The 24,678-nt window shown below is 38.3% G+C and overlaps 1 protein-coding gene across 2 annotated transcripts in view; it reads right to left on the reverse strand.

Moving 5' to 3' along the window:
• The window catches only part of SEMA3A (semaphorin 3A), a 244,878-nt gene that overhangs the window by 40,309 nt on the left and 179,891 nt on the right, over positions 1-24,678 (reverse strand). For both annotated transcript variants that reach the window (XM_059847452.1, XM_059847453.1), the window contains one exon: positions 20,024-20,143. In XM_059847452.1, coding sequence (XP_059703435.1) covers positions 20,024-20,143 — 120 coding nt within the window. The remainder of the gene's footprint in view (positions 1-20,023; positions 20,144-24,678) is intronic.

Raw genomic sequence — 24,678 nt, forward strand, 5'->3', positions numbered from 1 at the left:
ACTCATTAGAAGACACGGCTCTTGGCTACTGGATCTGGAGAACCTCTTTTCTGAATATGTTGTTTTTATATCCTTAAGGGCTTAATGAAAAAGGGTAAAAAAAATATTCAACCAAAACCTAAACACATTCCCAAATGGTTGAATGATTTGTTTCTAGCACAATGGGTTTTGTAAATCACAAGAGATCAAGTTCTAAAATAAATCACTATATTATCAGGTGTCAAAAATCTAACTTTACATTGGCCTATGAAGATACTGTGGGGAGCCCCATTTTGAGTCAAAAATATTGCTGATATAGCACTGGTTATGTAAACTTGCCCTCGGTTAGCATATTATTATTCTTTTCTTTCCCTCTCATAATTTTGCAAGTGAACCAGAAATAGTAAGACAGTTTAGTATTAAAGCAGGACTGACACAACAATGATAGAAAAATAGTTGAATAAATTGAAAATATGTATTTTAAATTACTCTGTCAGAGCGCTAGCAGAGAAGAGGGTTGTAAGGCAGGCAGATAAAACTAATGCCACAGCTAGAGCACACGTGAGTATGCTTTGCATACACTTCTTACCAGTGCTCATATGAGATGGATTCAGATTTTCAATAAGTGATTAATAATCCCAACTACATCCCTGCAAATGAAGCAGTCACACAACCTTGTATTAGAAACACATCCATTGTACATCATGGAACAGCTTTTCTTGAACAGCATTTCTTACTGAGCACACCTCAGATTATCTATCCATCTAGTTAAATCAATATGTTTTAGTCAATAAGAGAGTGGTTCTTCATGTTATAGGGCCCTTGCTCTTGTTACCTGGTGGTGCTTGGGTTTTTCCCCCCTCTTCCTTTTAACAGACTTATGTCTATACAGTGAACCAAATAACTGAAGAACAGGCTACATGTGTTCTGTTGCACATAGAAATAGATTAATTTCTGTTTAGAATGAATGTAGTGGTTACAGAAACAACATCATAATACCATGTGTGGGGAGAGGGAAAGAAAAGTGCTTGATAATTTCATGGCTTATGAAGCTAAGAACCAGTGATCTGTAGTGTGTTCTTTATTGCTCCACAAGCACAGGGGCTGTGTGATTTGCCTGAGGCTTGATGCACACTTGCATTCAACCCCAGGGCTTCAGACCATGCTCACTACTGGCTGCTGAGGGTCTTGATGAATCAATCAGCCAGATGGCCAGCAGTCACGCAACACAGCCCTCTCCACGGACTGCACAGCACTTTTTTACTGCTCTTCTTTGAGGGCTGGAAGGGAGATATCCACAGATGAGGGAATAAGGGACTTCTCCTTGACTCTCCTAATTGCTCACCCATGCAGCAGAAGAAAGAATGTCATCCATGAATGTGTATGTTCAAGTATAGAGACTGCCCTGCCCTACCCTGCAAATTTAAACAGGTTTGGTATCAAGGGGTCCCCATGGGAAGTTTAAAATAATTCAGGCAGGGTTGACCTATTTCATACATTCAGCACAACACAGCCACAAAAGAAATGCCAGAATGAACTTCAAGCAAGTTTTACTGAATGGGAAGTAGGAGTTTGATCCAAACCCACCAGTAACAATTGTAGAAGTCAGTGTACTGCAGCTATTGGGGGTAGATGGAATGACTTCAAATTTCTGAGTATGAATTATAGAGTATTCTGCAACCCTAAAACTGCCTCCAATCCATGCAGCCCTCAGAAATGCTGTAACAACAGTTCAACACTTTCTTGTTTGAAAGCAGTCTCCCACTGGTTAGGAGTCCAGAAAGTTTGTTTTGAGAAAATGGATTTAAGAAATAATTTGACAGCAAATATTTTGCAATGATTCATTGCTTTTAAAAAACACAGGCAGACAATGTAGAAGACTGCTTTTAAAAACAGCACACATCAAACAAACATTTCTGAAACGTGTTTTAGCATGATCAAAGGAGAAACAAAGCCACAGCACAAACACGATCAAAAAAAATTACAGCTAAAAACACTTCTCTGATCTTGCAGCCAAAGTGAACAAGCTAAAAATAAAAACTTAGATTTTTATTTAAAACAATCAGCCTTTAAGAAGCAAATTATTAAAGTCCACACCTTTTTCAGTCTCCTTTTTCCAGTTGTCTTGGCTGTGGTGCTACTCCTCAGATCCCACATGACACCTTTGTGTGCCCTCCTGCAATTACCAGCTCTGCAGACATTTCACTGGCAGCAGCCCATTAAACTGTCCTTTCTGAGAAATCTGGCTCTTTATGAAAACGACACCTTGGTCCAGCTGCCTTTATGATTTATTTGCCATTGTTTGCTTTTTTAAGTAATGGAAACATGTTTTGCCTGTCTCAGCATTTCAGGTTGAGGAAAAGCGAAGGTAAATCGATCTGCTCCGGTTCTTTAACTAATGTTACTCTTTAGCAACAATAACTGCACAAATACACACCCACACCCAAGAGCAGGAAACAATAAAAGTCAGAAATTGGCTTTCTAAGTGAATTGTATTAGCATTTTGATGAAGATCTATAAACTTGAAGGCACAGAAATTACCTTTAGCTGTCAAGATTGAGTAAGCTGAAGGAACAGAAGCTGGGGTCATCTCTTCATCGCTTGACAAGAACCAAAGGGCAGTTCTCTTAGGAAATGCTTTGTAAAGAGTTTGAACTGGATGCCCCTATTATTGTATATCTACGGTCAAAATGATTAATTTATCAGTTTGCAGCAAGAAAATTCTAGGAAACTAGGGAAATTTTATGCTCAGTAAAACTGCAATTGCTATAATTTAATGAAAAGTACTGGGGGGTGACTGGGACCCTAAGGAGAGGAAGGCTAGAGAAGATGAAATTAAAAATTTAACAACAACAAAAATAGACAGCTACTCAAAGCTTCATAACCACGTCCAGCACCCGTCCGCTGGGACCCAGCACAGAGAACCAAACACTGTCCTCACAAAATCTGGACTTGCTCTCAGTCTGAAGCTCTACTACCCACAGAGAAGAGACTTGCATCTCCAGTCACAAATGTGCAGAGCAGAGCTTCTGCCTCAGCAAGGTCACCAGAGGACAAAGCTGTTAATATGTAGTGATGAGAGAGCTAAGATGGTTTGTGGTTTTACACACTCGAATGTAGTTTACAAAACACCAAAGCTTTTAGTGGTGCTCTTTCAAAGTCCCTTCATCTAAATTCCTCTACTTTCACATTCCTCTTGCTGCTGTTGATTCAGGCAAACGCAGCAGAGCTCTCATGGATTCACTGTTTCTAGTGAAGCTCCTCAATACATGGATGGCATCAGACCACATCCTCAAAAGCAGGAACGCTGTTTGCACAAGGGATAACTTGTGGCTATTATGGAGCTAATATGAGGGCTTTGTGGTAACTTATTGTCAGATGCTAACACAGAAAGGACAGACCACAGAGTAGAGATGTCATTTAAAGATGCTGTTTACAAAGTCAGGAGGATGTGTGGCATGCAGGCCACGCATGATCAAGCTGTCAGCAGCTATTACAAGGTAAGAAGCCCTATGGACCCTCACTGATTTTGCAATTGAAATTCCCATCAGAAAGAGTTTGAAAGACTGATGATAATCATCAAATGGTTTATCTTTGAGTCAAGATGATCTTGGAGTAGTGCATTAGTTATGTCAGCTAGTTTCTCCTTCCTAGAAGTGATATCCTATTTTTTATCAATTTTTCAAAGATTAGTAAAGGCAATTTTTGTTAGACAGATTTTAAAACACACTAATAAGTGTAAGGTTTAACTAAAGTTTCTTTTAGTTTCAATAGTGTGCTTTTTAAAAAAAATATTTTATTCCAAAATCTTTCATAATTAAAAAAAAAGAACCTCAAACCAACAAACCCTTCCTCTGCAGATTCCAACTGCTATGCTTCAGTGGTGACTTGTGTGACAGAAAGGAATTACAGACTTTCAAAGATGAAAGGTATTAAAAGTAGCAACAACATATCACTCTTCTGTCATTTGAATACATGGCTGCAGCAGGAATGTAACACTCAAAAGACATGAATTAAAAAAGACACACCATATTTTTACACATGTAAATTCTTCTGCATCTCAAATTTACACTTACATATACAGCAACAGGAGTCTAGCCCTTGTGGCTTTTACAGTGGCTTGACCATAAGTGTCATCCCTGCATCATTCTCATTGTGAGAGACAACAAAATAGAATTTAAATTACTGATCTGTATTTGAGGCAAAAGCAAGAAAGGGAAAGTGGGTTGCAACATCCTAAAGCATTCATGCTCCATGCTGGGGGCAGCCAGCAGAAGTGCAAACTTGGCAAGGCCAGGCTGGGGACTGAGCTGTGGGTGCCCTCATGGGGGCTGGCAGTGATGCAGGGTAAGGGGAGCACAACCTCAGTTTGGGTGCTCAGCACCTCTGGAGTATTGTAAATGAGTCCCTGAGTACCTGCCAAGACAGTGCCACCACCCAAAAATCCCTCATCTCCTCTGCCTTAGAGCCATAATTCAGCATGAACATATCTTGGGAATACCATTTTGGCTCCCACAGGAAACAGAAGGGAGAAAATGTTGATCTGTGATGCAATTATCAGACTCTGAACTCTTTGTTCTAAAGAGACAACAATAGTTTTGATTCCTTGTTAAAGACTAATTATATGGTGAAGAAAAGTGAATATAAAAGTTCAGTAAAATTATAGCTTAATGCTCAACATAAATTAGATTTCTCACAAAACAATGCTTATGATCTATCCACCCTATTTAATTTAAAAGAGGTGATTATTATCTCCTTACAGAACAACAAGCAAAATTAACACCTCTTTTCCATTACTGACAGTGTTTCAAGGTTGTTGTATATCTATCAACACAATTAATTTTAAACTTATTTACTTGTCCCTCAAAGAGAGTAATTGGGCAACTGAGGAAACTAGCATCTATCACAGAACAGAAAGTGAGGCTTGCAGCACATTGCCTCCATTTAGGAATACTTTAATCTCAATTTTCTGTATTTCTTAAAGGTAATGGGAGTTCCAGCTAAGAGCCTGTTTCTTCCTCTCTCAGTCATTTATCTGAAATTTTTGACATTGATGTTTGGAAATAAAAACACTAGAAAGCCTGTGCCTTAACTGTGTAACCTACATCTTTAGAGCTCTGGATGAGTGACAAGAACTAAATACCAGAGTCTTTCTGCTAAGACGTGATGTATTAGGGGAGGAAGTGGAGCGTGGAGGCACTGAAGACAAAAGATGTTTCTGATTTGGGGTGTTACAGACTTTTGGCATACAGAGCCATGCTACAGGCCTGCCTTTTGTAAGCTCTGAAGATTCACAGGTGGAGCACAAGTCCCTGGAGATGCTGAAGCAGTTGATGGCAGATGATCCTAGAAGTCAGAAACCAAAACCTGTTCCTCTCCATTAATGTGATTTTCTCAGGCCTTTCTGAATGCTGAGAGATGTGTGTTTATGTCTTGGTGGAATATTCTTCCACTTTGCCACCTGGAAATTAAGGGCATGAGAAGGTGTGCTGAAGGCTGAGGGAACATGCTGCAGCCAAACTCCTCACACAGCACTTTGCAGGAGGCAAATACTTGGCTGAGTGGGAGGAATAGCTGGGGATTATCATGGCAAACACATTCCAGTGTAGGGAAAATGGGAGAGACTGGCAAAGCTGAACAGCACTGGCTTGACATGCATATAGTCAGCCTCTGTCTCCTGAAAGCTAAATTCCTAATATTTCTCTGTCAGCTCCATGAAGTGCACAACCCTGTCTCCAGAACCCTTTGCCCACAGAAATATTACTTTTTTCTGCCTAAAAAGTGAAAAAATATGTCCTTTGTGTCAAAAATCATCTATTTTTAAAACAGGAAGAAAAACTCCAAATTTTGTACTGCCAGGTTCAATTTGAAATGTGTGGAAGGGGTTGTGTAGCTGTAAAAAAAGATCTCCTCCCTGATGTCACATCAAAAACTGGACAGGCCTCTCCCATAGTCTCAACTCCCAGTGAGGGATGTTCATTCATTTGGAAATGATCATCAGCCCACACCAGTTCCCACGGAGTCATCCAGTAGAGAACTCTCCTGCAGCAATCTCCTAACCTTTCCAATCTCCTGTAATTTAATTTCTTTGTAAAATCCTTTAGATTTGGCTAAAGAACTGAGGTTCTTTTGTCAAACTACAAGAAACATTTTGTTGGTATAATGAACTATTACAGCTACAAGTGTAAAGCAACTTGACACAAAATCCATTAAAGTAGGATTAATGAGGGATGGCAGCAAAAACTGAGGAAAGGACTGGATGAATGACTGGTTTTAGCTCATGTGTCAGTATAGCACAGCAACACAAAATGCAATAAGGCATCTGTAAGTGGAAGCAAAACCCCTCAGCACAACCTGAGGTATTCAGGGCGATAGCATCAGTTATGACAACCTCTTTCAGCAGTCATGTGAGCACGATGTGTTTCCAACTTAATCTAGCTTCAGTCAACATCAGGTATTAGCAGGGTTTTACACAACTGAAATAATGTACTCATGTATTGTTGATGTGAAACTTAGTTCTGTTCATTAAAAAAGAAAAAAAATATTTGATAGCACAGGTGAGATGAAAACTGTGAAGTTGCTTCAGATAGAAAAGTTTTGCAACAGTACCTGCACTGTCAGAAAGTTTTTGTTCTCAAACATCTTTTCATTGGCTTAGACTTTAATTCTGTACAAGCAAACTTTTTTTTTATTTTCACAATTTTAATTTTTATTATTATTCACTGGCATAATTTAAAAATATTTGATGCAATTTCTGTGACTTTTAAGAATGAAAAATTTATTTCTCAGACTCAAAATGTTTGTGTTTTTTAAAATCAGTGAGGGGGGAATGTGCTTGTGATACATAAATCACAGCGAGAGGAATTGGCAGCAAGTTTAACAGAAGTATATAAAAAGTAATTAAAAAAAAGAAAAGCAGTAAAAAATATGGGCCCTATAATAAATGGGAAACTGATTTTTTTAAAAGAATGCCTTCTACCAACAGGTCTGGCACAAAATATTAAAGCTGACAGTATGTCAAACATGGAACAGAACTGTGTATTGATAATGACAACCCATTTACACCATCTTGTGAAAAAGCTGATGATCCACAAGTCCACATAAAATACCACAGAGCAAGGTTTTGCACCTTCTCCCATGGAGCTTTTTTCTGCCCTTACTGGAAGTTGCTTTAGAGAAACAGAACAGGACACAGAGACTGAAGGCATGGGTAGCTGAAGAGAGCTGTGCCCCATGACTACCAAATTTTATGGTGTGGCAAATGTTACTATAGAGCTCAGGAAATATGAATAATGTCACTGACATCAATAGAACACTCCTGACTAACAAGGATATTGGATTTTGCCCAAACAGCAGTAAAAAAATCAATAAACACCAATCCTCAGATATGTGGCATTATTAACAGATACAATGTATTATCACCGAATGCTTGCAACTATTTCATAAGACCTGTGCAGTGAATGGGAAAAATATGTAAACCAGTCTTCAAAGTAAGTTTTCTTCTGCTTTTTTCTGAATGATCATCTGTACAAAAGCTGTCTCTAAAAGGTTATCTTGTATCCGCTTATACCAAATTCTCTAACAAAATCTTCTACAAATCTTGCTGTACTTATCTGAACAGAAATCTTTAAAGCCTGCCAAAAGGAAATTAAATTTATATATAGGAGGGTATGTTAAAAATACTCCTTTCTATAATCTAGGAACAAAAACACAGGCCAGTTTATCACTTTAAAAGTAAATCAGAAAGGGAACTATTTTTCCTCATTAACTCAGTGTGTTTGTGGCAGCTCTAAGTGCTCTGGAACATCAAATTCTACTGGATGCTGTACAGTAAATGGTGGTCTCAAAGATTTACAGTTTAACTCTTGCCTTTGAAAGAAGTAATTTACCCTGGTAATACCAAAAGGCAACTCACCTTATTAACAGAAACATTCAGCCTATAGACACCAGTCATACAGAGAAGAGGGAAATAGAGCAAAAAAAGGCTTATCAGCCTCAGTTTTGGTGGGTCACTTAACAGTTTTTTGGACAACACTGCTACATTTGAGACTGATATAGAGATTCTCAAAGAAATGTTATCACATTTCAACAACACTGCATGTTATCTGTACACCAGCACATCATCTATGGCATTCACTGCTTCTGTCAGCTATTAGCTGGTGATCACCTTCATACTTTGATCTCTTAAATGTTACTATACACTTTATTTTTTTTCTTTTAACTATATAGTATGTAAAAGCACTTAGCTACATGTTTAAAAATCAAACTTAACAGCCACCTTTTAAAATAGATGAATTTACACAAGCCCATGGAAATCAATGCAAGAAAAAGAGATGGGATATTTCTGACACCACTTTGATAACCAAGAGCTGGACAATGAAGCCTGAAATATGTAGTATTGGGCATTCTAAAGGTCAGGGGAAAAAGAAGCATCACCTTGGCAATGCAGTAAAATGGGAGTTGCAGGATCTATTCCACTGTCAAAATTTAAAGGCATCAAGTGAGGAACCATTTGTCAAACATTTTTTGTGTCTGTGATCTGTCCATCATATCTGAAAACTGAAATTGAGTGAATTCTTCTTTATTTTCTATTATTTAGTCCAACATGCTGCCTTTACAAGTGAAAAATAAGATTCCATTTGTCTCTCCCATTTGTCCTCTTCTCTTCCTGCTCCCCCTTCCACACAATACAGTCATGAATGAGGCTCTGTGGCCTAAATGATGTTGTTGGTGACATCAGTTTCACCCTTTTGTTTCGCAGTGTTGCCTTGACAGAGCCTGGGGAGGAACATGGTGAAGTGGCTCAAGCGGGACTGGAACAGTTTCTATCCTGGAAACATGGGTTTGCAGAACTAAATGGAGAAAAAATGTCAATGTTTTTGCATCAATTAAACCCTTGCAAATAAAGGAATGTAATCTGAAGGGAAATTACATGTCATTAAATACAGAGCTTTCTAATTAGGTGTTTCCTCTGCTCCTCTTCAAAGCCTACAGAATTGTTAAGATGTCTACAGTTACAGCACAAACACATCTTCAAGATGTAACATTTGATATATCACAGTATTTCAGAAAAAATGGAAATTCTGCAAGGAATTAACAAATGTGAATTTAACAACAGATGCTCTATCTACATTTATTGATCTTACACAGTCTTTGTGTCATCACAAAGCCCTGCGTTAGGCTCGGTCCTGCTCTAGTAAAGTCCACAGCCCCAAGTCTGTTAAACACAGGAGTTGAAACACTATCCTTGATAATAGAGTTTAATATTAGCTTTGCCATTCTTTGATAGTGTAACTTTTGAATTGTGTTCTTGAACTACCTGAATGTGCTATCAATGTTTTAAATACATTGATGTGTCCACTTTGTTGTAAAAATAGGCTTTTAATACTACACAGCGTTTAGCATTCTAGTACCAGCCATCAGTTTGATATCAGCCGTGACATTATTTAATTTTCAGAATCGCAGAGGTTAAAGCTCACTGAACTATAAACAGTTGGAAACATGGAGTGTAATCCCAAGGCACAGCTCTGCACAAGCTGTAATTTAAATCATATTGCATGCTAAGCTGAAAAGGCAGTGCAGGTCCCAGAGGGCATGAATAAATCTGCAGTCACTGATTTGCCACACACATTTGTGTTGGGATTCTGTAACTGTGCAAATGTGATGTCTTCCTTTAGAGCAGAGGACCTGTCATCTACTGAGATTTGTAATTAAATAACCCAAAGAACAAAAGCAATTACTCAGCCCTACAAATATTCAGGCTGAAATGTGCACGATTTCAGGAACAAAGAGAAGGGGAAGTTCCGGAGACAGAGAGAAAGGGAGGCTTTGAGTCTGCGATAATTCATCTGTGTCTCGTGCTGTGGAGGCTTTAATGCATAGAACAGGTATTCACATACCTGGCTTCCTCTGAACTAATAATTCCGTCATCACAGACTCCACTCTGAAGTGGATGTTTCTCCAGCTAAGGAGCCAATTATGCTTCCAGCTGGCTCCATGCCACCTCAGGTGCCGGCTTTGAGCAATCAGTTGTGTTAATTGCAAGCAACACTAAATGCCTTTTGGGACAAGCAATTCACGGTTCAGGAATGTTCCTGTGAAGGGGGCAGGTTCAGCCCCATTACCAAGAACAAATCACAGAGTTTGCATAGGTCGCAGGCTAAGAGCTGGAATTTTATGGAATGGGGAAAAGAGGTGGGAACAGACCAAGGGGCCGTGTCCTCACATCATTAACTCTGCTGGGCATCTCAGTTAATTGATGGGGGCTATGTGGTGGGCTGCGTGGAGCCCTTCATATTTTCCCAAGGCCCATTCCCTTGGGTCTGCCAGGCATTCTGATCCAGGCCAGCAGGACTAAGACTTTGGTCCAAGAGAAGATACCTCAACTGCATGAACATGTGCTCCTTCACAATAGTTGGTATTTTCTTTCTTTCTATTTTTCATAGTGGGAAAAAAACAGTTTTAAATATGCATAGGAGTTGTTTCATATAAAGAAAATACTACAAGGGTGATAGCAACACTGAATGACAAAAATGGATGATGAAGGGCAAGGATATAAAAAAAGAATAGCCATTAAAGGAATGAAGAGTGACAATGAAATGGGCACAAAAATGAGATCAGAAATCAGATCTTGGCTGCATAGATGTCATTGTCATGTATTATCAGCTACAGATCCGGTCTTGTATTTTTAGTATCTATCTTTTGACTCACTACCTTGACAACAAGGCTTAACCAATCATTTATTCATAAGCATGGATTTCCAATATATTTGTCCATGACCCCCTGCATGAGCATCACTTAAAAGAATAACCCTGTCCAAATGTTGGAGGTGATGAATGGGAAGCTTGGATTGAATCATTGGAGAAAAAGTGAGTTAGTGTGTGGTGGGGAGTGGGAGGTACTGGTACAAACCTCAGCCTGCAGGTGCTTAGAAACAGCGTGCAGGCTCAGGAAGTCTCTCTAATACCCTTTAGAGGCTCAGTCCCTGATGTCCCACATGGATGTACAAAGAAAACTTCTTAAAACAAAGCCATCTTATTTCTCCCTTTAACACAGACTAAAACATTGCCAAACACTTTTGCGTCTGGAGCTGTGAATTTCATTAAATTCAATGCAACTCGCTCAGCACTCTCTATTTTAGTGTGGCTGAAACCTTTAATTCTCTCCCCACCGCCCCATGGCCAGCGTGCTCCAGTCACATCACACTTAACCTTTGCCTTGGCTTCTCAAAGAAGAATTTGTTTCACTCCATTCACGACTTCAGCAGTTTGGCAAACTGCACTCGAGCGCCGCGCTGGGCCTTTATACTGAACACACTAATCTGATTGTTTTTCCACTCTACAAACTTTGGGTCAACAATCAAGCTGCTGCCAGAAACTAATTAATTTGCAAACAGGCCCCATTTTCACAGGGGGAGAGCTTTTGAAACCTATGTCAGCAGAGCTGGTCACACCATGGTGACATGCATTGTCATGGCATCCACTTTTCTGGGTAATTCTCCTCACTAATTTTTCACCACACACATGAACTCAAATTACCCAGTCAACAGTAAATCTCTATTGAATGCCCACCAAACTCTGAACGTGGTGGCCTGAGAAGAGGAAATTGGTATTGACAGGGTCAACACTCATTAAATTGATGGCTAGAGCAGAAGGAAAAAACCACAAAACAATACAAGAATGCAAAAGGAAAATTCGGATGTATGTCATATCCCAATAAAGGGGGCTGTAACAGACCCACTCCTCCTTTGTTTAAATCAATTAGTATTCTGCTGTGTGACTCCTACAAACAGATTTCTGCTTAACTTGTCTGAAAAACTTGTTAGTGACTTTTGTGAACAAGAAAGGAGGCACAATTTGGTAGTTAAAAGTCACTGGTTTTCAAGCATCAGAGCTGTGATGAGCTCTCACAGAGATCATGGGAAACCTACTTGAATTTGCAAGGTCTGTAACACAGAGGCTTTGTCTTTGGAATCTGGCCACCTAATCTGAATTTCCCTTTTGCTTAAGCTGATTTGGATCTCTGCAAAAACGATAACTACAAAGAAACTGGTGTTGTGTAATTTAAAGTGGGTTCTGTACCAAAAGCAAAGCAAAATGAAAACTTAGAACCTGAACACTACACATTTTCTGAACAAATGACTCTTTTTTTCCCACTGAGATTTATCTCCAGGGAAAAGGGAGAGCCCTTCTATGAAGTGATGCATGTGGGTAACAGATAGATAGATAGATAGATAGATAGATAGATAGATAGATAGATAAATAGATAGATAGAAATTATCTTTTTAATCATACATTAACTGAAAGTAGTATAAAAAGCTTTCAAGTCGAGGTTATTGCCACTGCTTGAATAACATACTAAGTTTGTCACCTTAAGTAGGCAGACCATCACTTTACAAAGCCATCCATTGCCAACTCTATAAGTTATCCACTGAAATAAATCCATATAAGAAAATATTCCATCTTAAAATAAAAAAAAAAGAAAGAAAAAAACACTCTTTAGAGGAGATAGAATATCACTGGCACTATTGATAATTGGAAAATTGCAGGTATTTTTAATCAATGTGAGAAGGACACAGAGCCCTACTCCTCCAACTGAATGTATTCCTGGAGTGTGCTCATGCAGATGGATTTCTACAGAATTCCTGCTGCTGAAAGAAGCAGATGAGACTTGGATTTATTTTTCTAAAGGATGACTATAGAAATCAACTCACCTGCATCATCAAATTTGAATCTGAACACCTCAATGTGATCACCAGTTCTACCCAGTACATTGATTTATCCACATCCAGAATCTCCCCAGAGCTTGTTCTGGCTCTTTCATCCAACTGCCTTCCAGAGAAGGTAATGGGAACAGTTGCACTTTCAGATCTCACCCCAACATGAGACTCATCAGGATTTACTGGGTTGCTATATTATTGATATGTGTTGATATGTTGACCTTTCAATTCACAATTGAAATCAAAACCTTAAAATTTAACAATTTTAAGGCAGATCACCAATAGACCAACTCAGAGCACAAAAGTGAGTGCAGATCTCAAACTGTCCATCACTGGCAAGTCTCTTTTTAGAAAGACTTTGCTGCAGTGATCTGCTTGGGACTGGGGTCATATCCCACCCACACTACTTGTTTTGAGAACTATGAACTTCTTTTCTGAAATTGTACTTTATGCAGCAGAGAAACTTCTCTGGTCTCCAGTGGAAACAGTGAACAAAGAATTCTAAGCTCTACCATTATTTTTGATCTTATATGCACTATAAAGAGAATCACAGAATGAATGAATTGCAGCAAAGCATGGCTTCTTATCTACACTCCCAGCTACTACATTTTTTTGGTGTGGATAGTAAGGTTGACCTATTAAAACCCATAAATGAGCCCATGGTTAACCATGTAATATACACATATCTTAAGTCAGGTTCCTGGACTAACTTGTATCCTAACTTCCTGGAGAATACTGTGGCTACAGCTCTGACCAATGTGTTTACTGATGCAAGTCTTCCTGCTCCAGGTCATATTCTCTACAGTGTCAGGAAGTTTTCAAAATGTGCAGTCAGACCAGGAGAATGTTCTCTGCTGCTTCATCTTTCCTATCCGCTTTTTCCACTCCAACCTCAAAACTTGCCCTTTGGCTACTTTTACCATCTTTTCAACCTAAACAGAACAAAATATTATCCACAGCACTGATATTTAATGAAGTAAATGACCTAATCCTAGGCGCCATAGGAGGGATAGAGAATGAAAAAGAAGATCTTTTTTCTAGAATAATTTCAAATAATTTCATTTAGGCCACTTGACGGGAAGATTTTATTGTTTCTGATTGTCTCCATCTACCATCTTCATGACCTTTCTCACATCCAGAGAAACTGTTAAGCACATTCTAATTGCTACTTGGTCTTTGATTTCTGAACCAAATGTTCCTCTTACTTTGTATAAAGACACACAGAACAGTTTTCAGACAGGTTTGACTGAATCAACTGGTCGAAATACATGAGTATCTTCTGGTAAAGTTTTCAACAGGGACTTTGGCTTCCTGACCTGTAACCATTTCAGATTAGGGACAGGATAAATGTCGAGTAATAACAATAAGAAAGAGCCCTTTATTTTCTGATTTCAGAAATTCTTCGTTTCTTCCAAGAAAAAAAGAATTGGTTGTAACAAAATATGTATATAGATAAAGCCTGTTAGATTGCAATGAGAAAAACAACTTAAAATTCATACTCAGTCTCTCAAATATGGATCTACAGACTTAAGGAGAAAAAAACCAACAAACCTTGTAAATTGAGTTTGTGTGCCATTCTGTTCACAGTATTATGCCACCATCACCATAGTTTCTGAGCACTTCCTAGCACTGTTTTAGGTGACATTAGCATTTGTCACACATGGAATTTATCACTGTGAAATTATTTATTACTATTCTTAGCAATGAAGATAGTGGGAATGGGGGGTGGGAAGACTTATTGAGTGAGAAATGAGACTTGCATATATGGACATGTTTTGTTCCACAAGGGTCGGAGTTGCTCATGCTTCTGTAAGCCGTGGTGGGAAAGTGTGGAACTCAGTCCACACTACAGCCTGCATGACAGGACGTATCAGCTGTTCAAATATAGAAATGCCTATTTTAAATGCAAGAGATCCTTTCACAGGAAAATTAACAGCAAAAGAACAACAACAAAAAAATGACAAACACAAAAAAATTCACTCAGTGTTTTCACGCATAAGGTTGTTTAAATATGTCCTTGTAACTTCATGGGTAATGCAGACCTGGAAGAGACTTCTCAGTCTACTCACTGTTGTCTCTTGGGATGTCAGGCAACTGTGCTCTATAACAACACAAAATGTTACCTGAGTTCCTCTGAAAACCAGCTAGGCTGCCTCAATGACTGCTTCTATTGAACAGCTTTTTCTAATTTCATTCTCATCATAGTTTAAGACTTCTAATCTGAAGACTAAATAAATTCATATGAAGTTCACAGATTTGGGTTGGTAATTTTGGGGTTTTTTTTTGTAATATCCTTTGTTTAAACAGCTCTTTTCTTGATGGAGATTTATTGTATTTGTAGCATCCCTCACCTCCTTCCTCCAATAATATCTTAGATGTATTTCATGAAACAACCCCAGGTACCAGGATGGCTGGGTTCTGTGGCCCCTTTCCACAGCTGATACCTGTAATTTACTGCATGGTGTATACCTATATTGAGAATATGTAGGAGGTGAGCTGGAAAAAGGGAAGCTAGAAAGGCATTTAGAAACAAGGGAGTGGCACAGCAGTGGGGGCCATCAGTGGTTATGTATAGCTAGGAAAAGGGTTTGGTGTGGTTGACCAAAGACTAATTATAGGTTCAAGGATCAGAATATGTACACACCCAAGTCTCACCAAGAGAATTTAATTTCTAACATTTTGACACATCTAATGCATTTTATTAGAGAGGTAAAAATCCTGTAAACTATCTGCAATCTTTTCTTTCTGTTGCCGTACATTAGTCTACTGTGCAATACATATATACTCAAGATCACGTGTGTGTAATGCCAATGCTGGGACATTCAACAAAGTGTCTGAAATTGAAACTATACAAAGTGATGTCCACAGTTCTTGGAATGCCAGGAGAGTATCCATGTTTCCTGCCTTGGACCCTGTTAAATTTAGGAGGGCATTTTCTTTTTTATTGAACAGTCGCTCAGCTTCTATAACTCTCAGCTGTTTATGTAACTGTAAAGTAAAGATTAGCAAGGACAATAACCTCAGGGAACTAAGCACAGTTACTGCTCCACTTTAAAGTTAAGCCATGGAAAGTATGCTAAAATAATATCATGGAGTGGTTTAAACCCATAAAAAGCAAGAAAATTCCAAGCCAAGTCTGGAAATCCAGACTGACAATCTCTCTTAACCCCAGGTCTAGTAAAGAGGGTGAGTGAGGCCAGTATTTCTGGGGTGTAAACCAGATTCATAATACTATCTTAATGCAGCTTTTGTGATTTCATTTCCTTTCAGATTTTGCTGAGTCCAATCCTGCTCTGCTTTTAAAATAAATGTTTATGGTTATTCATTTTACAAAATGTTAACAATTTAAAGCCAGATCCCCTGTGCTTAAGTCAGAGAAGATGAGAGCAGCTTTAAGCTCTCTCCTTCCACTCCTCTAATCTTCAGCTTGAAAACTGCCTTGGGTGCATTGCCTTTGCATTGCTCAGCATTTGCTCTGGTAGACTGCACTGCCAGTTCTGCCTTCTTGCCTCCAGCCATGCCCTCAGCCCTTGCACAAAGGCGTGGGGATGGTGTACAGCAAACACTGCCTGCTGCTCCCACCTGCTCAGGCCTCTACTCATCTTTTTTTTTAACTTCTGCAGCAGTTCATGGAACCACGCTTCTTCAAAATAACTTTCTGCCTCTGAACTATGAGAGGCAATGGCACATTTAAAGGGAATTGTGTACTTGCCAACAGGCAAGACTTTGTAAGGTTCATGTGTAACATCAAGGCCATTGTTCCTTATAGTAAAGCTGTACAGAAGATTTTTTCCAACTTCAGATTTTTTTTTTTTCTGACAGTTCAAAACAATTCTTGACCTTCACTGGGACTGAGTAGGATTGCCAAAGCTTCTTTTGTGCAGAGAAAACTCTATGCACGTACCAGAGGAACCAGTAATGTTCGATGCGTGAATGAACATGGCTTATAACAAAGCACATGATTTAGTCTGGGGCACTGAACTGCAGCTTTTCATGTCCAAGATGACTTCCCTGAGCACCATCTTATTTTACTGTGTTTTTGCAAATGCTTCCTTGTCACATCTGGCCAACTCCCTATCAATAATTAAGTATACACTGCTACAGTGACTGATGTATAGTTCCCTTGCTTCTAGATGAATGCCCTGACTACATGGCTATAGAATCAGTCTCCCTTGTTTTATTTGGCTTGGTGACTGTTTAATTATTTATACAAAATGAAAGCTTTAGAAGCCTGTGAGTATTTAATATCTCTAAGAGACTCAAGAATTCTTTAAGAGCTGCTGGTCAGCACCTTCCCTTGGGCTGGGCACAGTTCTCTTCCCCAAAACATACAGTTTCTGTAAGAAGGTTGAGCATCTCCAGAATGTGACTGTGTGATGTCTGTAGTAACTCTGGGTTCTGCTGAAATCTCAAAAACTTAATCACTCTGTGTAACATTGTTCTACTTTTCTGCCAGTTCAGGGCAAGACAGTTTCTGGGAAAAGTCTGCAAGCTCTTCACGTGCAACTGTCTTCTCCTCTCCATTTTTGGTACCAAGCAGCTTTGTTTTCTGCACCCTGTCAGCTCTGACCTTAGCCTCAGTATGGAAAAAGCAGTTTAGCTCCTGCTCTGACTGAAGTAAACACCAGCAAGGACTTAGAACTGGATGTCTCACCACCTAACTATTAAACTCTACAGAGATGGGAATTTGTCTCTAAGTTTGACCAGAACTCTTGCTCTGCAGCTTTCAGTATATGCCCCTTAGAATACTGGTTTTTTTTTTACCTGAGGCTTAGCACACTGTAAAAAGCAACTAGGAAAGCAAACCCACCACTACACAGATGTAGTGTAATACACCATGTATTTGCTAAAAAACTTAATAAGGTCTGCAAAGTTAAAACTTCTTAAAAATAGTTTGTATAGATCTTTAAGAAAGCAGTGAACACCTCAATCTTCAATGAGAGCTTGTTTCACTAAAAGCATATCCACTTTAACAACGTGCAAACACAGACCTTCTTTTGCAATTATATTCTAAAAAGAAAAATGACAAATTAAAAACAATAATCAAAGGACCGGCATGCCTGCAGAGTTTCAAACCCAAACTATTATCATTTTTGGATTTCCATGTTAGATGCTGAAATTAGGAGAGCTGTGTGGAAAGGCTGCCAGGATCTTATCACTGGGAAATTAACAGTAAAGCCTCAGAGCCTCTAATAGGAATGCTGTAGTGCAGATTTTAGGCCAATCTTTCCATATTAGGAAGGTAAATGTATTAAGTTGCAGTGGAGAGAGGGATTTCAAAAATGTACTTAAGGATTGGATCGTTCTCTATTAAATTATGGTTTTGAGTTATGAGAATAATTTCTAAAGGTTTCAATTTGATTCTTATCTTGTTCCAAATTAAGTTTGAAACTTTCCATACAAGAAGTGCAAGAACTTAAGAGTTGGAAATCACCTTCACCCTGGGATACAAGAAATGCTGTCTTTCTACTTTTATGCTCATTTTGTAAAATACTTAAATTCAAGAAAGTTTGAGGTTCATCAGCTCCCCACCTTGAGCACAAAGCAGTTGTGGTTTCTGCACTGTCATATGTAACCTTAGTGCTAATTTGAGAAAAGCACTTCTCACATGTAGTGCTGAAAGACTGATAACCGAATCCACAACGGAATGACACAATTTCAGCAGTGAAGTAGAGGGCCTGTGGACAATGGTTGCATTTTCCCACTGCATAAATCCTCCTGACTCAGCTGTCATTGTGCAAATCTACTGCACAAAAGCAGATTTTGCTTGCATGACTTGGTTTAAAATGTCATCATGACTATCATAACTAAAGTTGATGCTGGTCATCTTTAACACTTTATTGCTCTACCAGGTATCAAGATAGATGGGTATGTGTATAACCCTTGTACTTTACTGTTTCCTGAAGAGCAGAAATCTTGTTTACTGTCATAATAAAATAAGTCAATGAATACAATTTTTGCGTTACTGGATAAACACAGATTGTAGAACTGAAATGCTGTAGACCTGAATCTGTTCTCCAGACAGATAGCTGTCCACATGAATTGCAGCAAAACTAAATTTAACAGGATATGCAGCAGATTCATAAACTTGTCATATTAAAATACAGCTCCATACTTGTCATATACACACTTATCTGATACATGTATCCAGTGTATGTTACATAGAGAGTTAATTCAACTTGCAAGAGCATCTTGTGGTTTTAATTATGAGTCGGGGCTGATGTTGTTATGGAGTGTATATACAGCTAATGTGATATCCAGTTTGAAACTAGAAGGTCTTGACTAACTAATAACAAACTGTGTTTTAAAACATACTCTGCTCTTACACATTAAAATGTGTGTGAACAGTTTGCACTAAATTGTAAAACCACATAAAAAAGCCTGAACCTCAGCAGAGACATAAATAATACGGCTAGGAGCAAAAAATGTCTAAGAATAAAATAATTTGTGAATTCAAAAACAGGACTGCAGGTGCAAGCAGTATGTGCAGCCAAAGAAGAGCTAGTTAACACTTAAAAAATTAAAATTTAAATTAACTCAGCAACTACAGCTAGTATTACTTAATTCAAATGTCAGCTTTTTCAGACAAAGAATTCCCATTTCCAAACTGCTCATATCCTTGTATAGCTAAAGCCAAGTGTAATTCCATTTGAGCTATTGTAAATTTGACTTCAGTAGAACTTGGATAGAGTACTCAGATGCATTCTAAAGTATATTGGTACATGAAGGCAAAATCAAATTTCCTCTGAAACTATCTTTCCCTCCTCAGACATGCAAATAAACAACCACAGGCTTGATTACTAATATCCATACAATAATGCAAGCTATTGTGCCTTGCTAAACTATTGGATATTTTGAAACCAAATCACTTGGAATCCCCAGGACCCTTTTCCCTTTTTCCAAACTTCTGACAACTCTGGCTGGCTCATGAAGTTCTGGTGGTTGACTTTAGGCTGGATGTGGCCAGTGTCCCCTTCAATCCAGCAAAAATTAAACTTTGTACAAAGCACAATCCTGCCCAAGGCTCTGGAGCTACTTTGTGTTCATGTGTGGCTGATGCCTTGAGCTTCTGTCCAACTTGCATGACTATGCTGCTTATAGTATTTGTGTATGTTTTAAATTTAATCACACTCCACAAATCTTAGTGTAATTAAACCAAAAAATGCTTCTTTATAAATCACTGTTGATTAGTTTAACTGGTTTAAGACAGAATTCCGCCCCAAATAAAAGAGGAGTGTATATGTCACAGATGTTGCTGGAACAGAGCTGTGTGCTAGTCTTAAATGGCTGGATGAGTGTAACCAGAGAAATGTACATTTTACATACCATTTAGCCACCGGGAGTCGTGCTGCTCTGTTCTGATGGGATGGTGATGCCCCAGAGTTCGGAAAATGGCAAAGTCCCTGCCCATGAAGTCTGCTGCTGTGCCAGAGTACAGTTCTCCATCTGCAGGAGGACATAATTGTAAGCAATATTCCCCAATTTTCCAGTCATGGCAAGTCAGAGAAAGCTGTCATATGTTCATATTTCACTAATAGGGATAATGAGTAAATTACAAAACAACTAGCCATATGCAACGTATTGTCATTGAAAATAGAGCTTAGACCCAATTTCTCACTGCAGAGCTTAATTGTAACCTCTTGCAAATGAGCTGTATCTGCAGACTGCTGGTGTGCTTTGCAAAAATGTGTTTGAATTCTTAGGCTGGAACAGCGACAGCCAGTGTACCTACCCTGGCAGGCAGGAGTATGCAGCCTCAGAAAACCTACCTAACTGTGAAATTGCCCTGTTTAGAACAGGAATTTGGTTTGGAGACCTTCCAACCTACTGGGTTTATGTGACTCTGGGAGCTAAAGAGTCCAGCTCAGTCACTTTTGGTTCAGAAAGTCCTTAGGTCCCTTCAATTTTTCCTATAGAAATTATGTGGGTTTTACTTTGGTTCGTTTAATGGGCTTTTCCGTTTTGTTTTGGGTTTTTGGTTTGGGATTTGTTGTTGGTGTTTTGATTTTGTTGTTGTTGTTGTTGTTGTTGCCATTTTCTTATGGTTTGTTGCCATTTTCTTATGTTTTTTTTACTCTTTTTTTCTGAGCAGGTCCTCAAAAAACAGTATATTTTACAGGAAAGACAGAAATGCCTTTCTGCTTTGGCCACCTTTGTAACTGGTACTGGCAAAGGGCAACAGCTAAGGGAGAAAATAAACGAGGTCATTCCCTCCTACCTTGACCCCCACACATTTCACAGTGAACAACTGAACTAAAAATTGACCTGTGATACTTCAGCCCATAAATGGCACATACACAGCCTAGCTGGAGATGAAACTCATCCCAGTGTGTCCCTCCTCAGCCAGCTAGAAGTGCCACAGAGGAGACAGAGCGGGTGGGGAAAGAGAGATTGTCTAAATTCTAAGGAGCAGGTCAAGTTAAATACCTGCCAGCTGGAAGAGAGTGTAATAATAATAATGACATTGAAATGAGACCCAGAGAAAAGAACCAGGGATCAAAGTACAACACATATCTTTCTGACATTAATTTACAGCTTGTCCATGAAATCACTCTGAATCAAAAATGCTAAAAATGCATTTTTAGGACTGTGCTCTACATCTGTATGTGAAATGAGATAACCTACCCTATACTGTTAAAATGGAATTAAAAAGCATTATTCCTTCCAGCTACTACTTTCAAACTACCCATATTACACAGGTCCCTCGTGAAAAAGACAAGTTTGAGGATAAAATAACTCTTTCTTTAGCTAAGGTAATACATTTTTCATGGTCATGATGAACTTTTCCATATCCTCATTTTGAAACACCCTTTATCACAAGTTTATCATTTTCATGGCAATTTTAGGTATTTCCATGGCAGGACAACCAGATCCAAGCATGCCTACTGGATATCACTGTCATCTTTTCCCCTGACAGTGAACACTGACACCATGAAATCACCAAGTGAACCTAGAGTGGCTCTGTAACCATATGGTAGCTGTGAAAGTCAGGAAGGGTGAAAACATGATAGCGGAAAGGCGTGGAATTGAATGAATTCACAGCAGAGATTAGAAGCAAATAGACCAGTCATGCCCAGCAGGAGGTGTAATCAGAAGGGAAACAAAACAGCATATCATTAATTAACAATTTACCATTCTTCTGTGTCATTTTCAACTTTTTTTTGAAGGGGAGACAATCACTTAATTATAGTTATTATTATGTACAGAGTATGCAGCTGAGATTTTAAAGATCATAAAACCTTTTTGCCTGTGAAAAGGGCTTTGATGCTATGCTTAACCTTTCTTTAACCTTATCTTCATTTTCTTGTCTTTCAATCCCTAGTGAGTTCTGATAAATCAATAGAAATCAAAGAGGGAAGGAAAAACTAACAAGGCCTATTTTTCTTCTTACTTATCAACAGATCTAAAGGTCAATCAGTCAAGAAAAAAAATCCATATTTAATACTATATTGCTGAATTTAACCAAATGCAATTTGAAACCTAATGAAAATTATATATTTGAAATATTTAAAATTGTAAGGTCTGTTTTTCACGTCCATTTCTAACTTGATATATAAAAATCACTAGAAATAAAAACCAACTTGTTTTCCAGGCTGGACTCAGCTCAACCCAAAAGGACACTACAAGGCTCTTGTGGCTGATACTTTTTCTTCAATGGTGACAGAATAAAAGTTTTGCCAAGAACTGGCTTCAGCATGTTGCAAATGAGGAAGGATCTGTAGAAAACTGTCTGACCTTTCTATCCTCCCTCCTACAGCCCCTCCAAGTTTCAGTATACCTAGACCAGTGCTTGCAGTTTGAACTGATCTGCTGTAGTCATGCAAAAAGGGGATTTTTGACTTCTTCCAGACAGAAATACCAAGGAATACCATTTATTTTTGTAAGGCTTTAGATAATTTTTGCAAAACTCAGGGTGAGCCTCAAGTCATGTCCCAGATGTGCACATCCTTTGAGTTAGTGCTATGCAAAAGCTATATGAGGATTTTGCCCCCTGTCTAGATAGAAGTACTTTATATTCCTGTGCATACCTTCTTTTGGACTGAAATTTACTCATTGCTAGTCTGGAAAATGATTCTTTAATGTCAGAGATAGTCTTCACCATGTTACTTCTGTCAGCAGTTTAAAAAGAAGTTTTACAAACTTTAAGAAGAAAGTGGAAACTATTATAAAGGAATAGCATGCTGACACATGAATGTAAACAGAGATACATATACTGACTTTACTAAATAAAGAGACAACAATTAAATTCCACAGTAATGTTGATTTTTGGAGGGGAGGAACCATTTACAAAAACAGCACAGAACTCTGAATAACTCCCCAAGGTCGTGAGATACAAAGATGTTGAAAACTATGCAAAGTGCATCTATTTGAAAAATTGTTTCTATTCAGCTTTTAAGTAAGATTGCATTCTGAAAGAAAACAATTTATGGAGAGTAAAAAAACTGTAAACTTTCCTTTCAAAGTAGTAAGGAAGTTGAATGAATGAGGAATATAGGCAAAACTAAGCCCTGAATGTCACAACTGCTCTCAATGGTAAAAGGGTTCACAAATGAAATCTATCCTTGGTTAAAAGGTTTATTCACTAAAGTTAAGATTTTCAGATATAGAGGCGGTTTGACTTCTTTTGAAGTCAATAACTAAATGTCCCAGAAAGTACAGTAATTTCAAAATCTTGAACCTCATATGTGCTTACTAGCTAATTTCTAAGAAATAGAGTACTCAAGTTCTTACCTAGTGAAAAGCTACTGTCTTTTAGATCATATTAACACATATTTGGGAGCATTAAGGCCCCTAAACTGATTTTTAAAAATGAAATGTTAAATAATTGTTAAAATCTAAAAGGAATTGTGAATTGTAAAAAAAAAAAAAAATCAGTGAGACAAAGGAGCATAAAAATCTTTGAGGATTCTTGAAAACCAAAGCTTTTGAAAATCCCAAATGGTCATTTTCCTAAACAAACAGTTTTTGGGACAATGCTGCCTCTTTTTCTGAAGGTTTGATTTATTTTTTTTTCAACTGTCCCAATACAATTCCTTTAGTCTAGCACATTCAGTGATATTTTCTCCTGTGATTATATTCCTTGGAAACCATGCTGCTTCTCATTTTCCTCCCACACTGGAATACTGGTGAGTGGTGCCCAGGGATTTCTTGGTCTCTACATTTCATGCATTAGCCCACTCCAATGGAGACTGTTTAGCTAGCAGCACATAGATGGGAATGGCTGCACAGTGTCTTACATTACTAGGAACCACTTGTATCATGTTCCCAGCTGGCATTCACTTTAGAGGAGGGTAGCAATAACCAACTTTAATGAACAACTGTTAAAAAAATAATGAAAAACGTTTGCAGGTGGATGGAACAAGGAATGTATACTGGAAAAATATTGGAACAATTTAATAATGATGAACTGTTTATTTTCGCTTTGCTTTAGTGTGGCTTTTTTTTTTTTTAATACTATTGATTTTTTTAGGAGAGAGGGAAAACTGAAGATCCTCTTTACACTGGTAAGAGTTTGTTTCAGCTGAAATACAGAATGGGCCTCCTGGGTACTAGTGCCTATTAAAGATCTGAAGTTACTTTTTTGCAAATTAACATTCATGTTTTGCCCAAATTCCTGCATTTCACTTACCTAAAATTTACTTTCTAGTTATGGTGTCAAAAACATTGTCCTTCCACACTTTGCAAAATATCTGTTTAGTGTTTCTGATGAAGAAGAGAGATAATGTTTCCTTCCTCTCAGTAACCACCTACATTATTCTTCTCAGCCTTTTTTTTTTACTTTCCTGACAGTTACTTTCAATTACTAATTATAACATTGCATTTTAATGAATGCTAGGGAATTCTTTTACACAGCTGCCCTCTTAAATCTTAGATAAACCATGTTCACTTAACGAGGACAAATATTCTGTCACGTGAAGGGCCAGGAGCAGCTGAGTTACAGCTCAGGAGCAGCTGAGTTACAGCTCAGCCCAGGAGAAGAG

Source organism: Haemorhous mexicanus, chromosome 5 (assembly GCF_027477595.1).
Source record: "Haemorhous mexicanus isolate bHaeMex1 chromosome 5, bHaeMex1.pri, whole genome shotgun sequence".
In the NCBI taxonomy this organism is placed as follows: Eukaryota; Metazoa; Chordata; class Aves; order Passeriformes; family Fringillidae; genus Haemorhous; species Haemorhous mexicanus.